Genomic DNA, 19613 nt, shown 5'->3' with positions numbered 1-19613 from the left:
AGTTTCCAATTATTGTATGTGATACATTAAACATCTCTTCAATTTTTAGCATAATCCGATTCAATTATAACTTTGATATGGTCATTATCAACTTCAGTAAGTCGACCAGAACGTTGATCATCTTTGATTGAAAAATCTCCAGAACGGAAATTTTTAAATTAATTCTGACACGTACGTTGTGCAATTAACACCAATTTGTGTTTGTTAGTAGCTTTCTTGCCTTTACGGAAATAAAAAGTAAAAATGCTTCTAAATTAAGATAAAATTGACAAAAGTCCTTCAAAACAAACAAACTACTATCTTGCCAATCCTATAGGATAGTTTTAACACAATTAAAAACTACTTCTTTTTGTAATACTGATGTAATTTTGAGTTAATGCAATATGTACATAATTACAATTAATGAATAATTAAGCCCTAATGAACAAATTAATTCCAGACAAGCTTATATTATACGTAAACTTTGAAATTATTATTAATATTCAGATATACACGAATGTTTTCAAAATGATAGACTTTTTGTTATTACTCTTATTTTTAATAAATGTTTTGTTAATAGTTAAATTTAACATTTAACTACTAGCGCCGATATAAAAAGTACACCAATTTTCTAAGAAATGATACCACATATATTCTTTCCCACATCTATGACACTTAACATAACCTATGCCCAAAGTCTTAACTAAATGCCAGTGCAATATTGTGTTGATTGCGAGACAAATAAATTGTTTTTGTGCATGTTCTTTATTGCTCTGCAGTGTTGATGTAATAGCAGACGATGCAGATACCTCTACTCATGCTTATATAAAGGGCAATAACAATAATTTTGATTTAGAAATTATTATATTAATGTAGTACAAATAATTATGAATCTAATAAAAAAAACATTAGTTGACATTTAAAACTTTCGAAATTATATTACACAATCAATATAAAATAATAGATTTTTTTGTTGTAGTTATTTTTGAAACTTCTAATTTTCCATTTTTAATTACGACGATAATTCAGGAAACCTAATCAAGAAAAACATATTTACTTATCTCCATAGTGTATTTTTAGTTCAATACTTTCAATCCAATATTTTCCATTGTCTGGATGAATGAATATTTTGATAAAGTTTTGAAATAGAAAAAAGTTAGATGAGATTCTATCTAGTCAATAACTTGCAAGTTATATTATATTAGTACTAATTTATACAGTTTTTCCAATCACAATTGCTGACTTGAACAGTGCTGCATTGCCAAACATGATTTTTAACTTTGATTTCGTTGCTCAAACAATCCAATCTAGAAACTTATAAAAACTTTATATGAAAAACAGTACATATTTTGTGTAATATAAAGAAAACTCCTTGTCAATAAATATTTATACAATTTACGGAAATGCAATTTGAGAAGTTATTCAATTTACTTGACCTTATTCATACAAATATTACTATTGATAAGAATATATTAAGTTATGAAAGTTATCAACAAATACAGTGATTTCTCGCACAGTCGTTTCTGTCGCACTGTTCAAAACCGGACTAATCGATGATTTTGAAACCGTATAAAAATTAAGTTTACATTACAAAAAAATAAGTTTGTGTACTATATTTAAAATGTTGTTTGTTTCGAAATTATAATGAATCCACACTAATTGAAATATGTGAGGTACTGGTGTATTGATATTTCTTTAATATTTGAAAATAATTTTAGGATTTAAACATTAACCATTCCAATATTCAAAGAATCCATTCATGTATTTCAAAATATTTGTATTGTTTATTATATAAACAAATTAATTCAATGATTATATAATATTAATAAACACACAATTATTTGTTATATAATAGTATTAATCATAGATGTTTCATGAAATATTTAGGGTTTTGGTACACATGAATGTCAGTAGTCGCCTGCAGCGATTTCAAGTTCTCAACGGAATATTGTATGATAGTTCGGATGTGGCTATAACTTATAATCTTCGAGTATTTAGAGATGACAAAAGGAACGATTTAGAACTTGAGCCCTGGAGATTAATATTAGAGCGTTCGGGCGGCCATTGAAATTGCATCTCTCACAGATAATTTCTGGCACTTGCCTCTGCTCATTACTGTTAATTCAGTGCATCTCTTGGAGTAGTAGATGTGTAACATTCAAAACTAAGCTTAACCACTTACATAATCCATTAAATCATAAGCTTTTCACACACTAAATCTACCTTAAGTTTCGTTCGCTTGTAAATTATATCTTCTGTTTTAGAAATATTAAAGAGATTAACTATTCTGCAAAAAAATTAACTATAACTTTATTATAATTTTATTGTTTCTATAATTATTAAATTTATTTTATAAATAAATCTTTAAAAAAATAGAATCTAAATGGAAAACTATAACAACTTTCTATCAATTATTCTATAACAGTGGAAAAATGCGGCTCAGAGAGCCGCGTGCGGCTCTTTGTTGTATCAAGTGCAGCTCCCCTTAAATTTTTTCATGTTTTTGTTTCTTGTGAAAATATGCAATTACATTAATTAAAAAAATAAACGTCTACTTAAAATCTGGTAAAAAAAATAAGTGACAAACAGATTAAAATAAAAAAACATATTATATGTTTAGGACAGATGATATATTAAAATAACGGAGATATATTCGTTTTTTACTGGATTATATGTGTCGTTTACAAAACTTTTCATATTATTTTTTTTTTCTGAATTTGTTTTAATTTTATAGTAATTTACATTGGTGAAAAATAATAATTATTTAATACTATTTTCTTAATTGTAACGTTTTTTTTTTCAATATCAGCTTTTTGTAGGTTTCCATAATCATTTTGTTGAAATTTATGCGGTGTCTGCTGAAAATGTAGTCTTTTGAACGTAAATTCAATACTTATTCAATTGAAATATTTATCCTAAATGTGGGATGTAGATAGGATAGACTGTGTAAAATCTAAAGAGGATACATGTGTATTCAAGTGAATGATCAAAAAGGGTGGATTATATTGACTGAAAGCGGATAGACAAAAGAAAAAAAGAAGTTTATGTAGACGTGGTATTAACTGAGTATTGATTTGGTTTTTCTATTTAACTATTTCTTAAATACTTTCCTTAAATTCTTTACAAATTGCAAAACTTTATTTAAACAAATAAATAATTACATTGATTAATAACAATAAAATATAGAAATTTAGAATATCTCGCATAGTGCTGTTTTTATCAATCCATATTCACTATAGTCCGGTTATAAAAATTTAGAGCAAACTAATTTGAAATTGACAAAATAAAAATTAGTACAAGGAAATTTTTTTTTTCTTAATTTTATATAGTCTTTATATACTTGCTGTATTATTATAAATAATAATTGATGATTAGAGCAAAAATACTAAAAAAAGTAATAATTTCCAAGTATTTAATAATTTCAATATTAATTCATATTTTCAGTGTGTTCATTTTATGTTATTACGTACTTAATTAATATAATTATGAATTCAATCATTATAACAGTAAATAATAATAAAAACAACACTTTGCATTTTAATATGTTTCATAATTTGCATATTTATTGTTCAATATAATTTTATTTGCTCATGTTTAAAGCACATATTTACCCCCACGTCCCTAGAGTGAATGGAAAGCGGAGGAAAGTATCAATTGCATATACTGCGCAATTCCCAAGTGACCCTTTAACCTTGTTATTTTATGAAACTAATAATCATAATTTATATCATGAATTATAATAATTACATTAATAATTTTAATAAATATTTTTATTTCTTATATTATTTAATTTAATAATTGTAAGAAATACTGATAGTTTCAGTTAAAAATTTACTAATCAAATTTAATATACATTTGTTAGACTGTTAACATGGATTCATCAATAATCACCTGATATTAAAAAATAGTTAAAAAAGTTAACGAAATTCAACGAATCTAATTAGAAGATTAAAAATTTGCTTGGTTCCAATAAATTTGTCCGAGAAGTAGCGAAGTACTAAAGTCACTAAAACGATCTAATATTATGTATTATGGAATATTTTAAGTATAAAATCACATCAAAACTATCTTCAAAATAACATTATTTTTTATGAAAAATCGTAGTACAAATCGGCAGTTAATGTCAAAACTATGATCATGTAAGTAAATCCTAATTCATTAAACGAAATTATATTCAAAAAAACCCCATTCTTAAATGAACCAAACTTTTACCATAAAAAACTTTAATTAGTGACAAAACTTCAGTTAGCGGAAATGGTGCAAGTTTTAAAAAATAAATAGGTAATAGTATTGTTTTCTTGAGGACAAATTGAAAATTAAATATTTGACCCCATTAATTTCTTAAAACTTTGTCGATTGAAATCCATATCAGATGACGGTTATTTGAAAATGTATTAAATATACATATATTTAAAAAAATATATTGAAAGACACCACAGTTTTTCTAAGTAAAATCTATTTCACAAGTTGACAAGTTTCAAAACCAATAAAAAAAAGTTAAGTTGAAACAAATGTCTATCAAATAGAAAAAAAATGATAGTTTGCGAGATTCCAGTGAAAAGACGAAGAAATTTTAAAACTTAAACTAATTTATTAAAAGACACCCCAGTTTTTCATTTTTAGTTATACTATGACCCAATTGTCACATAAAATGCTGTTATTTTATAATCATTTAAAAGTTTAATGAGACCCAATTTCTAAGATGTTGAAAAATTAAAAAATAAATATTTTCACTCTTCTTCTAAAAACTTTCCAATGTTATAACATTTTAACCAGAATGTTTCTTTTATATTTTATCTAGTATATATGACAATAGTAAAATGTCTAATATACAACAGAATAATAAATGTTAGAAGTAAAAAAAGAGAATGGTCGGCCTGGGAAATTGGAAGGCCGAGAGAACGTAAGTGGAATTGCGAGTACTCGAAGGAGAAACGAAAAGTTTTTTTGGGGGTTGGAGTTGGAGTTTTCGTCGCGTATCGATTGGTCCGGGGACGCGTTATTAATTGGCGACATTTCCGCTGCGATGGAACAAATACTCATCCTAAGTGGGGTGGGGATGTTCTGAAAGAAGCCCCGAAGCTGTGGAATGATATAACAAAAAAAAGAGAAGTAAAATGTAGATAGAAAGTTAATTAATTCTGTGGATCAATACCACTTAGTTAAATCCACCAGTTTATCATCTTGTCGTTTACTATATCTGGTATAGACGAAGATTGATGTTAATCGATAGATAACAACTTTAACCTCATGATTTTTTCCCAATTAATAATGTTATCGAAGATACATATGTTTCGAATTAATTTACACTTGATTATACTTTGCATTTTGTTTATATTATCAATTACTACACGATTTGTTGAAAAACTTCATATAGATTCTCGATTATTGTACATATTATTTAATAAAGAGAGTTCGACAACCGAGTTTTTCGAAATCTGAGATTATTTGCCTTTCATAGTAATTCATGTATAATATTATGTACAAATCAATGAAAATTTCATATAAATACAGTAGAAACTCAATTATCGAATATGGATTGTTAAAGGTGGAACGACAACCGAATTGTTCCAAATGTGAAATTATTTTCCTTACTCAATAATTTATCTATAATATCATTTAAAAAAATAATAAAATTACATACAAATTTAAGATTGATAATAAACTCTTAAAAACAGGAGATTATTGTTGCCTTATATACTAATAAAAACATCTCATGCTACTAATTAGTAAATTTATGTTCGAGAAGTGAAATGTTTTTGAATTTGTGTTTGGAAACCGAATTGTTATAGAACCGTGAAGCGTTTGTGATGGAAAATTTCATTTTATTTTGTTATTACTATCAGTTTTACATTTTAGCAGACAAACTTTCAAACAATTAATATTAACAGTTTGAATGAAACTGAAAGCGGAGGACGAGCAGAATGTCCCTTACAGAGATTTCTCTACATACTTGGTGAGCTTAATGTTTGCGTGAAATTTATGTGACATTCGATGTGGATTCCAGTTCTTTAGCCGGTGCTTCACCAGAGGGAATTCCCCCAGGGATTTGCATGCGTATCCCCGTGGGGGATTTCCTTCCTATTCTTCCATCCAATAAAAAAAAAGAGTAGTCACCTACCCACCCTAAAACTTCCGCAGTCATGATTCTTTTATAGTACCCGCATCGTCTAAAGCAAAAACCGTATTTATCCTTTAATGCATCCGTGTCCTTGTTTCGAGGATAAAAAAAATAGAATTGACGAAAGCCGCAAGATGGCGCAAATATGACGGGATCAAACTGAGCACCACAATATGTCTGATCGTTTATTTTACGTGTAAGTATGTTGAGTGCAGGCAGTAAAAGAGGCATTTGAGATGAGCTCAATAAAATTTATGTTGAACCATTGCTTGCGGCAAAGCAAACAAAATGTGGATGTAGAACACTAGACGAAGAGAGAAAGGGAAGGACGAGAGAAATTTAGAGCTGGAGCTTAGCAAGAACACTTTGCATATTCAGTGTTGGATATTATTACACTACACCCTCCCAGCAGGACCATATTTTTTCCCCTTTTCTTGATTACATTCGTATCTTGATTAGCAAAAAAAACAGTCGGCTCCGGGAGAATGAAGAACGCTGATATAAATATAGAACTTTAGCACTTATTTGCATTTACAAATTGAGAGAAAATACTTTTAACAACTCTGTCAACAACATATACAAATTGTTTTCCCTGTGCAAATGTAATTCCTCTGTAATGTAATTAAATACTTCATAAACGTTTTTTCACTACTACCTACAATACTTTATTTTAAAATTAAATAAATACAAAATTATCCAAAACCAAAGGAAATAATATAATATTACCAAATAATACTATTGTAACAAGGAGGGCGACTAATAGCCGAATATTTAAGTCGCCTTACCTACGAGTTGATGGGCGCAGGTTCAAATCCTGGTCAAGCCAGGCCCTTTGTGAGCCCTCTCGGTGCTTGCCGTTCATTACAGACGGACAGCAAAATGAATAAGGCATATGGACCTTAAGCCAAGTCGATGGACAATGACAGTGTTAAGGATAGCAGCAGATTCACAGTGAAACCAAACAGTGGAATCGCAGAGCATCAATATACTACTGAAATTAACCTATAAGACGACAGCCAACCTACAAATTAAAAAAAATATCATAATTGTAACTATCCACCGGGAAAGATTACCTACCTAAAATCTATGTCAAATGCTTCCTATTCTTAAAAATAAAATGTTCTGTAATTGTACATATTTATAAAGAAAAAAGTAAGTAAGTAATTCAATAATAAAGATGGTTCGAAAACCGAATCGTTCGTAATTTGAAATTATTTCACCCATGAGAATTAATGTAAAATTGTATAATCTGTTCGTGAAACTCATATGATTGTTTATTTAAACCTTTATAATAGTAATTTGTTAATAATTAAACATTTTATAAATAATAGTTTTATTAAACTGATTGTTCCGCAATCTGGAGAAAGGTTATCCAACACAAAATATTTAGATGAATTGTTTGAAAATTCATACAAATATATTGGAACTTTAATTATCGTACATAATTATATTAATAAACGCGGTTCTGAAACCGAATTCTTCAAAATCTGTATTTACTTGTTTCTATAAAAAATTTCAAAATTACTGAAACGTATTTTATTATAAAAACGATAATAAATATGAAAATAAAAAATATAACACATTTAAAGAAATTAAGCAAATTAAAAATTAACCATTTTTTATACATTTTCTATTAAAAAATGTCTAATACTTAATTACTAAATTTTCTTATTTATTTTTCTTTAGTAATATAATAAATACAAAGGTTTTTCAGTTATTCCAATTTTGGTACAAATTTTCCAAAAATTTCAAAATCATTAAAATTCTCACTCTGTTTAATTTTTTATTTTAAAAAAGTATTGTAAATTATAATATTCAAAATATTTATTGCAACAGTTTAACATAAATAAATTTATGACAGAAATATCGAACTTACTAATTGTATTGTTTAACTGAAGAAAAACAATTTTAAAGTTTCTTGTTATATGAAACTAAGGTTGTTTGTCTTCTAACGTTCAGAATATGTGGATAGATACATAGTGTTACTTTGCACTTTATGACGTCGTGTGCTGAATAATTGCTGTTGCATGGAAGGAAGGAAGAAGGGCATTGATTAAGGTCACGTCAACTTAAAAATAAACCTATTCTACCTGCGCTATTTTCGTATCAGCTAGACATTAATTGAAACCTTCGAGCTTAGGGAACGACGTGGATTTATCGAGGCCAAAAGGGAGAGAAGTGTTCTCTTCTGCCCTTTATTTTATCTCTGGCAACGAATTCAGATTTTTGTTTGCGCAGAATCTTAATTACAGTTTTCCACGGAGTCGTCGTAAGCCCGAAATCGAGACCCCGCATAAATTGTGTCCCCCCTACAAAAAAAAACAAAATCTAGTCGAGCTCAACGAATCGATCGCAATACCAAAACATTAAACAGGACAAAAAAGTCATAACAAAAACAAACGAAAGCTATAACATTTATAACCAGAGCTTTAATTGAAAAATAGTTTTTATTGTTGATGTTGCATCGTTACATTGATTTAATTGCAAAAAAAATTGAAAAAAGAGAATTATTCATGAAATATTTTCCAATTAATTGTGTAATTTATTATGAAGTATATTTTATTAATTGCAAAAATTGTTCTGAAAAAAATATAGAAAAATATTTTTTTATATAAATTTATAAATTGTTTCTCAAAAAAGGCTTTATATAAAACATGTGGATTTTCATTCTTTCAATGCGCTATTTTCATATGAACTATACATTTACCGGAAAATGTATACATTTACCTAATGACGTGGGTAAATGTTCATATAGGTTTACAAACCTGCATATTTAGAGGTTATTGTTTTTGTTCATTAAACGCTTATTAAAGTATACTTCTATTTAGCATTTAATTGATTTATTAGTAAAATTTAATTCAAGAAATACTAAAGACTACTACTTTCTTTGCGGCGTATCAATCCATGGATGCACTTGAGGTACATGCACAACATCTATGAATGCTGTGGTTGCGCTGCATCTCCAACAACTATGGACGAACCACGGCCATTGGTGCATATCTATTTATTTCTTTAATTAACATTCCGAAAAGTCATCATTAGTCAGTACTTGTAGGTAGGAGGGAGCATATCTATTGATAATGTTCCTAATATTGAAATGTATCAGTGTAAGATTGTTATTGCGAAGGAATCTCTACTTGAGGACAACAAGGATTTTCTTTTTGTGCAATTTAAAGTGCCATTATAGCAGTCCTTTTGTACTACTGTAATAAATAATATTAATATTCATTTAAAAAAAATATTTCAATCACATATTTTAACGTCAATATGCAAGAGTATCTCATATTTATTATTTTTAACTTTTACCGATATACGTGGGTAAATTTATACATTTACCGGCAAAAGATATTTGACGCTGCTATGAGATGTATACTTACATTTACGTATTGTATTTTTACCGTAACATATACAAAAGCAAACTATATCCATTAGTCGAGATATAATATTCAGCAGTCAAGATAAACTATTCGGTAATACTCAAATGCAAACAAAAAATCATTTATACCCACCGTAATGGGTTTTAGTGAGTGCGAACCCGGCGCATCCGCCAAAACTCTTATGATGTTCATTTGCATCCGCGCTTCATATCGATTCCACCTAATCCAGTTTTCATTTGATTTCCGTAAATCCAAACAAGATGATACACAAAACTTTATTTTCTATTGAAAGCATCAACCTAAACAATGGGTGTACGCGAGATAACTGAAAGCTCACCCAAGCTGAATTGACGGCATCAGAGATACAATACATATAAGTTCACGGAGCTTCCATTTTCCGTCCGAAGACGCACGGATTATGTTCATTCGAAAAATGATTGGCATGTTTCAGTCGGCCGGAAAACGGTGGCCGGAAGTGATGTGGGCAATTAAAATCGGAGCAAAAATCGACCCACCCCCAATCGGGGGGATTTTAATTAAAATTGATTGAATTTTGGGACAGCGCGGACGATCCGAGCACACATGCACATTTGTAATTGGAAAAGTTTTTGTCAGAAACTGTAAGAATTTTTTCGCAACGATTTTTTATTTTTATTTTTTTCTTTTATGTTTTTGCTTCTTCCTGCAATGTTTTCATACTCTATTTCTGCGGAACCTTCGCTTGCGGCAGGATGAAGCCAAACCGGTTTTATTGCCTCGCTGCACTCAGGCCAGGATTTATTTGTTAGTTTTCTTTTGCGGAAATGCTCGCAGCATTAACGCCATTTCCCTTACGAATAAATGTAGTTGAAAGTATTCGATATATCGAGCTCTCGCTATTTATGGATACAGCGTACGTAACATCAAAGAGAAATATCTTTCGTGTTACGTAATATTTGGAACTAGATAATATTGAATTACCGGGTTTTATCCAAAATACCCGACAATGTTATAGTATTTCTATAGATATTTTTATAATAAATACAAATATTTTCAAGAGTTTATGTAAAGAAATATAAATTTATTATTTAAACATCTAAACCATGTTGTTTCTCAACATTTTTGATTTAATAACTCAAATGAACTAATATTAATTTTTGCAATTATTAACATATATTAATTAAAGCACATACTATATATAATATAATAATTAATTTTCTTGTGTAATTAACAATTAACATTTATACTGTTATATCAAATTATATAATTAATTACACACAAAAACGTACAAAATATGCATCATAGCATCAGTGCATTTATGAAATTAGTTATAGACTATTAAAATTTAAAAAAATATGTTTTATGCATTAATCAATATATACTATTAATTAAATTTTACTGAAACTATAATTTTTGCATCATTTGTAACTTACTGGTTTTTATTACTTATTACAAAAATAAGTTAATATCAATTACAAAAATAATAAATATAAAAGTTTCTACGAAAAAACACAGATATATGCAAGTTATGCAATTCTATTTCGCTTTATATAAGGAATTATTTTGTGTTTAATATTAAATAATATAATAAATATTATCTCTACATATTTTGTTTATCCTTGACCTGTAACTTCAACGAACATAGGTACGTCCTATGGGTCTTTTTTTTAATAGAACAAATTAGTATTTTTTACAATAAGCACTGATTAATTCTTATTATTAATTTAATATCATTTAAAACTGATTTTATTGTTCAAAAGAGTTTTGGTACATTTCTTTTGAACAAGTACAACAAATAGGTATGTTGCAAATGTCACAAAACGTTGCTGTTTTCTTGTCGCTCTTGCTTGAACAAAAAAAAATACCTCTTCCTTTTGAATGTACGAATGTGTTCATTAGGTTGTGTTTCAACAAGCATTTTATCGTGCATTATATTTTCAATCAGTACTCTAATATTTTGGGGAATCTTTTGGTTGCACATTCAATATTTTTTTTATCAATAGAATTGCAGCCACATCTGTTTTAAACTCCTTATAGAAATGTATAATATTTTTTTGGATTTTCATTCACAGTATTAGTGTGGTGTATAATGAATATCAGGATTACTCATTACCTAAGAATTCAAAGTTATTCCACTTTAAAATCCAAATATTGATGATATTTCACTAACGTATTTGCTATAGACGGGTCATTTTGACCCGAAATACACTCCAAATAAATATCTATCGACGCGACTGCTTTGCTCCTAGTGTTAAGTGCACTAGAAAACACTAAAATAGCTAGAAGGTTACCATTAAAATCACAATGTAATGTGAATAAAAACAAATATAAGATGGGTCACTCTGACCCATCCGTTGTACGTACAGGCTAACAGTTGTCTTATTTAAAATTAGTTATTATCATCATCATAATTGATTTATTATACAAAAGAGATAAAATAGATAATAAACCAGTAACTAAATTATTACGACTAGACATTTCCTAATTTCTCATCGTATTTCATCCAATGAATCTTCATGTCTTACAGCGCTCAGTCCTTTGTGCAAGTGTCCGATTCGCACAATACTCCCATTCATCCTTATCTTGTTCACACCACGTACACGTACCTCTTCAGTTGTAATAGACCCAAACTTTACAATAGATACCAATTGTTGAACCTAATAAACATTGGTTAGCTTCCATTCATGTCGCCTTCCACGAACGATTTTTATTCGTCTCATCAACTTATATACAAAGTTACTTATAAATCATGAAATATCTATTTAAAATTATAATACTGCATATATTACAATTTACAGTGAAGAAACGTATATCGCAAATTTTACTTGTATAGATCAAGTAGTTTCAAAAACCTTAGAGTTAATTAAATATACAGATTCAAAATGTATTATACAAATCAATTTTCAAAACTAATTATTGATAATTTATTAAATAAGTTTGAAATGTCATACATTTTCGAAGATCCCACATTAATCATCCTTATATCAATTGTAATTGGTTATTTTAATTTATGGTCCGTGTTTGCCAATTTACAAACATTGGGTTAAGCGCAAACATATTTTATGACAAAGATAGGGTTGGTCCTATATCATCTATATTAATGTATGTATTACAAACTTTGCTAAAATACATTATTTCATTTTAACCATAAAGTTGATCAATTTGTATATGTGTATTTTCTTCAATTAGTTCTGCAGGTTAACTATTATTTATTAACAGATAAATTTTATTATTTACTTAAAAAAATATTTATTTTTTCCATGTCCTGATTTACAATAGTTGTGTGACAAGTAACTTGTCGACATGTTAATTAATCATCTATTTTAACAAAATATCCGCGGAAATTAAATTTTCTGTAAACTATATCTTAAAAAAATTCACAACAAATTTAATTTAAATTGACAAAATAAAAATTAATACTACAAGATTAGAAAACAAAATTGTTTTTATTTCCATTAATTATCTTGTTTCAAATACTTAAAGACTTAATTTAATTAACCGTTTTCTACTTAACTTGTTAATAAAACATTCATTTTAAGGCTGTCAACTTTTTCCATAGGAAATTCATAAAATGGACTAAATAATATTATCATAAATATTCTTTTGTCACAGTTATGTGCTTCCATTGTGCTGTTGTATTATCTTCTATTAGTTCATGGACCATATATACTATAGAGTCTATAGATAGGTTCATACATGTATTAATAATGTAATATCCATTAGCTGCTCGAATCACGTTAGTGTAAATCAATACAACTTATGTATTAGCTATAAAAGATGATATAATAAATAGTACAAATAATTAAGTAACCATTTATGTACAGTCAACCTTCTTATACCGCGAGGAATAGCTACCGAGGATATGGAATTCGAATGTTTCAATTATTGACCTCAATTTGTCTTCATTTAAAGTATAAATTCTAAAGTCTCTTCACGAAATAGTTTGTATACTAATTAAATTGTATTATATAAAAAAAGGGCGTTAGAAGAGAACCACGTTATTTTTATTCCGTTTTATATATAAACCGCTTTATGATAGTATTACGTTAAAGTAGGATCAATTGTAATAGTTAAAAATGAATTTTGATTGAAATCTAAAATTTAATTGTCATATTCAATCAACGAAATATTAATATTATCTAAACAATGCATTTCGATTTATTAAAAATGTAAATTTTACCAAATCTAACTTGATTAATTCATAATATGATTTTTATGTCCAAAGTTGTAATTAAACGAATTTGTAAAAGTTTAATTAAAACTAATAGTTTCTGTCCTTAATATATTTTTTTCTTTTAGTTATTTTGATAGCAGCTGTTAGGTGAAAGTCAATAGTTTCACTTATATGTAAAATAAAATTAATAATTTGTATAACAAAATACATAAAGATAATTGTAACAATTGCAAGAGTTCAAATTATTCAAAATTCGTACATACTGAAATAAAACTTTGACAAATTGAAGGTTGATATCTATCATTGTAGAAATTGATTGTCATATTTAGTTGCCTTAATATATAAGAGCTAGAAACAAGATTTCAATGGAATACGTATTAATTGCAATGAGTTGTAATTTATGGGGTGAATTTTGGGACATTGTTTCCCAGGTGTTCTGTGCCTTGGCCTTAGGGGTTGCCTGGCAAATCGATTTTGGAATTGACGTTTCGGCGAAATTAATTGTCCAGTTGTTGTTGCATCTATATGGGAATATATATGTATACAGTGAATCACCGATTAATAATGGATCCACATTTTGATTGCAGGCATCTCTTCCGTTTCCGGTTTCGGATGTCGGACAAAGCAAACAGTGCGGTCATGGCTTCGGGGCAGTCGCAGCCCCACAACAAGCGCCCAACCATCCTAATATACCCGACAGGTGTGATAAATCGTTTAACTCTTTGAGGGGCCAGAAATTCCAAAATTTCTAGACCCAACTAATTTCTAGACAACTGAATCATACAGCTACGTCAACTGAATCAACATCGGATGGTATGGCCTATCAAGATTCATCCTTTGACAAACCAGTCAAATTAAAGGATAATTTCTCTTTGCTGGACATTAAAAAATGCCCCACTAGGCATGTTCAACAGTGGGACACTATCACCGCTCCTCAAAGAGTTAAAAAATTAACCAGAAACGAACACTCAACATCTTAAATATATCTCTTTTATGTTTTTAGTATCTCCAGAAACGGTAGTTGTTCCGATAATCTCCTGCATCCTGGGATTTCCGCTGCTCGCGCTGCTCGTCATCTGCTGCCTACGAAGAAGAGCGAAATTGGCCAGAGAACAAGCGAGAAGACGGAACTATGACTACGATCACGGTACTTTCTCTATTGTCAGATACAGCCCAATACACTCACTAGGTAACTAAGATACCACCACCCCCCAAACAAACTAAACTTTTTTTTATTTCTTTTTTTTTTTTGATATAAAACACGCATAACCGGAAATATTTTTTCACCCTAAAAAGTGTGAAAAAATAAAATTGCAGAGGCGCGAAACGCATATTTAATTATAAAATTCTCGGTAGGGGAGTGCGATTTAACTCCAGCAGTCGCAATTACCGTTCCGTGTTTTACGGCCGCATCGCTGAGGGCTTAAAACATGGTCGAAAATAAAAAAAAGTGGAATTAGAGTGAAAGAGAGAGCACGTAAAACTTGTCCACATTTACACTCCCAGGGGGATGGAAAGGGCCAAAATCAGTACGTTCGGGTAGGGATAAAAAAAAGGGTATCCTACAGTAAAAATAGCAGCCCCAATCAGGGCTGTCAATAAAACCTGTACACCGGGGATTTTATTAGCGGTCATCTACAACCCTTTTCTTTTCTAATTCACAAACACCGCATTTTTTTCGGTCCATTCCCTCTATTGAATGAAATTTCAGCAAATTAGTGGTATGCTTGAACATCGTGGTTTAATTTACTAGACTTTTTTTTATTAAAAAGTATAATGGATGAAATGTAATTATTTTTATATTAAATATATTCGTGAAAAGTGTCAAATTTTGAGGCTATTATACAAATTAACGTTGCAATACCTCCAATAGTACAGGACTGTTTAAAACCGGATTATGCAAGGTATTGTTTTACTTAACGACGATTACAGTAACTTCTTAATACATTAAATAATTAAACAATATACTGTCAAGTATCACTTTCCTAATAACTTATTTAGAAATCAAATAGTGATCCATTTCAAGACTAGGTCAATACTGCTTTGTAATACATGTATATGTGATAATTATCTTCTTACACATCACATAGACTAAGGTAGAATAAGTAAACTACTACTTCTATAAAAAAAAAATGAATAAATGCTTAACAACATTTAGCATTATATTGATCACGTACATACCAAGTAACTGGTTCGTAAATCAATTTTAAAGCTATTGCAAATTATGCAACACATGTCAAGTAACTTCTCATGTATATTATAATGAATTACTAGATTAAGAATACAATTAACACGTATAATTTCCAAGTAACTAATAAACAAGTACTGTTTATTCCGTTATAATATTATTTTTAAGGGGTATTATGCAACGCTACACTTACCAACTATATACTAGTATGCTTATGTGACTTGTAATTAACTACAATTAAAATAAATATAATTGACAAGTACATGCGGTTGCCTTGTTAATTGAGAATAATATAACGTACTAATTATAGAAATAGTCTATACCCATTCATTATCATCAAGTAGCACAGTATGTTATTTACAGTCACTTTTCTACTTACGATCATTCGCACTAATGCTACATCAAAAAGTACATTACTTTCATTCTCAAACATTATTCGCTTTAATACTAATTCAGTGATTTCAGCAACTCAATAACATATAAAGAATACAACATGAATTACAAAAATCTATGAGAAATAAAATTTCTATTTTTAGCCGAATCATAGGTTTTTCATGCTTAATCTGATGAGATCTTAATCCAATGCTTTTATTAAAATAAAAGAATAATTATTGAAATTTTTGGCTTTAATTTTATGCAGTAACTGGTTAATACTTCTGTAATACTATTTTTTTAATTTTTCAAGCACATTTACAATAATTCTACATAAAGTCCTCAACAAAATATAGCTTTAGTTTTTCAAGTGATTTATTCATTAATATTTTATTAATAATTGCGAAAAAAAGTAAAATATAATATGATATTATACTTTTTTCCGTGTGACCCAACATATTTGTTAGTAGTTGCTAAGTGTATTTCACTAGATTCTGGCTTTGATACAAGGTAACAGCACTCACAGCAATGTCGCAACCCAAAGGTTAAGAAACAATGTGTTACGCAACAAGCTTTAATACATTTTCTAGTATTATTTTTTTTTATATAGGTTACGTATCAAGTATGGTTAACACAATAAAATATACAAATACATCAACTTTTCATAATATTTGTGAAGTATGTAGTGCAGTATTTTGTATAATTATACTATATTCTACCCTTGAGATTATTATCAACCCGGAATATCAATCATTATTGCATAAATATGATTTCTGATCAGAAATGACAAATTTACAAAAGTCATATTAACAAATCGTTAGAATGCTTGATTCACCTATGCTTAACATACTCATAATAATACTCATCATGGAAACCTGTCAATTGTATGTATTAATAGGAATAATCTAAAGCAATAACATTAGTTTTCTTGCGAGTGAGTGTTTTTGTACAAAATTCAAACAAATCATTGGGAATGCTCGAACTTATCAACACCTAAAATCAGTCATTATTGCATAAATAAATATGATTTATAAACAGAAATCTCATCTTTATAAGTCGTTAGTATAATTGAATTCACTTATAAAAATACTCATCAATGAAATCTGTCCATTGTATGTTTTAATGGGAATAATCCAAATCCCGTTCATTCTTTAATACCAATAATATTAGTTTTCTTGTGATTGAGTATTTTTGTACAAAATTCAAACAAATCATTGGGAATGCTCGAACTTATTAACCCCGAAAATCCGTAATTATTGCATAAATGTATATGATTTATAAACAAAAATGTCAAATTGATAAGTCGTTAGTATAATTGAATTCACTTACAATAATACTCATCAATGAATCCTGTCCATTGTAGGTTTTGTTAGCTATAATCTAAAGCTCTTTCATTCTTTGATACCAAAAATATTACTTTTTTTTTCATTCCCTTTGTACGAAATTCGAACAAATCATTTAGAATGCTCGATAACGATTCATTTTGTTGTTACATGGACGTTGAACTTTTTTTTAGAACGTTATTTTCCCCGCATCCGTTTGATGAATAACAGAAGATTAATCAGATCGAATTCGAAACCGCAAATAGCGGATTATTTACTCTGCCATCTATTTTCTTTTTGGCTTTGAGCCTATTTATTCATTGAAACTTAATACCATAATATATTACTTACCAGAACGACAAAAAAAAATATTTATTCATGCATATCCATTACCTTTTAACGTAATTTAAACGCACCAATTTCAAATAATATTATTTAATTAATCAATTATTAATCTCTATAAATTTCTATAAAATTGTGTTTTCAAATATTATGTATTCAATCCAATTTTTTAAATCATTAATTTCAATATATATATATTGTATTAATTTTGTAGTTACTTTTATGAGAATATGTTTGTAACTAGCAATCAAATAAGTATTTAAAGTTATTTTAAAACTTATTTTAAAAGCATTATACTTGTCCCTAATATATAAAAGTTATCCTGACATGTATATTTGACTCGTGTTGCTCAACTTTAGTAATTTGTGAAAACTTCAAGTAAAATTAATTAATAAAAATCACATTTAAAAAGAAATCTAAGAAAAAAGTTTTTGCATTGAAATCAATGTTTCGATCCGTTTTAAGGCGCTTTAAAATGACCTACTTCGATGAATGGCTGAAGATTAGCGAGACGGAATTCCAAACCGCACATTTAATCCACTCATAACTCAATGCTTCTTGAAATATGATTCATTTATAGTAACTAAATCTCTTTTAATATAAATATCTGCAAAATAAATAAATCGAATTATATATTTTTTTTCATTCATTAAAATATAATTAAATGTAATTTAATTTTCTATCATAATTTCTGCATTTGTGTAATAATAATAATAAAAAGTTATACGCATTGAAGAACTATCGATCATACATTTGCTGAGGTTTTCTGTTGAGTAAAATTCTCAGTTACAGGATGTGCTGGTCGCTCCGAAAACGTCTTCGCTAATCTTAATATAAGAGAGGCCACAGTTTCCACTCCTGTTGAGCTCATACCGAGGGATGTTGGAAGGATTATGCAGAGAATTGATAGGATGTTGAAGTTTAGAGAGGGCTCACAAGAAACTCAAAACTAATTTTAGACATATTAAATATTCTAGCAAATCTTAGTTAATCTATGGTTCACGTATAATTTTATAAATATGAATTGAAGATTAGTATTTTATATTATAGTTAATGTGTGTGTTTATGTGTGTTTTTTTTTAATAACAATAAAAGATAGTGATATCATATCCAATATTATACATAACCAGATTTTTGTTACGAAGAGTCGGAGTGATTATTTTATATATAATAGATTGTAATTTTGGAGGATGAAATCACGTTGTTATAAGACGAGATTTGACAACATTAAAAATGTTTGTCCAATAAACAGTAACATTTAATTATGTGCTTAACATATAATGAAAATACATTATTATTTTGTATATTCAACGCAATGTTTAATAATTTGTTATAATATGTCTTCATTAAAAGAACAGAAATGTTGAAAAGCAGTGATGACAGAAGGGAATTTGGGGATACCCTAAGTGGGATTAATGGATTGTGAAAATGAGCCCTTGAGTATAACGTGTCCACTCATGACTTCAAATTTGAAATGATATCAACAATGGTTTGAAAATTTTAAAACAAATATTTGACAAAATAAAAATAAATTATAAAAAAATATACACAAAATTATTTTTAATACATAACTGATCTATTATTATATACAGTCAAATTATTTTATTGTTTTATTTTAAAGTATTTGATTAGTCCGATTTCAGACAGTCCGGGATATTGGCGGGACAAGTTAACTAACGATCGATTAACTTTCACGTATATTTGTGCAATTATAAATTATGTTTAACGGCACGTAGTTAACCGAACCGGTAAATTGTAC

At 28.5% G+C, this 19613-nt stretch overlaps 1 protein-coding gene across 1 annotated transcript in view; it reads left to right on the top strand.

Moving 5' to 3' along the window:
• LOC108567563 overlaps positions 1 to 19613 on the top strand; it is a 31379-nt gene that overhangs the window by 9706 nt on the left and 2060 nt on the right. The window contains exons 2-3 of the mRNA XM_017928102.1: positions 14218 to 14330; positions 14634 to 14777. Of these exons, the coding sequence (XP_017783591.1) occupies positions 14243 to 14330; positions 14634 to 14777 (232 nt within the window). The 5' untranslated portion in view covers positions 14218 to 14242. The remainder of the gene's footprint in view (positions 1 to 14217; positions 14331 to 14633; positions 14778 to 19613) is intronic.

This window comes from Nicrophorus vespilloides, unplaced genomic scaffold (assembly GCF_001412225.1).
Source record: "Nicrophorus vespilloides isolate i.1.1-1 unplaced genomic scaffold, Nicve_v1.0, whole genome shotgun sequence".
Taxonomy (NCBI): domain Eukaryota; kingdom Metazoa; phylum Arthropoda; class Insecta; order Coleoptera; family Silphidae; genus Nicrophorus; species Nicrophorus vespilloides.
This window is presented reverse-complemented; position numbering and strand designations above follow the sequence as displayed.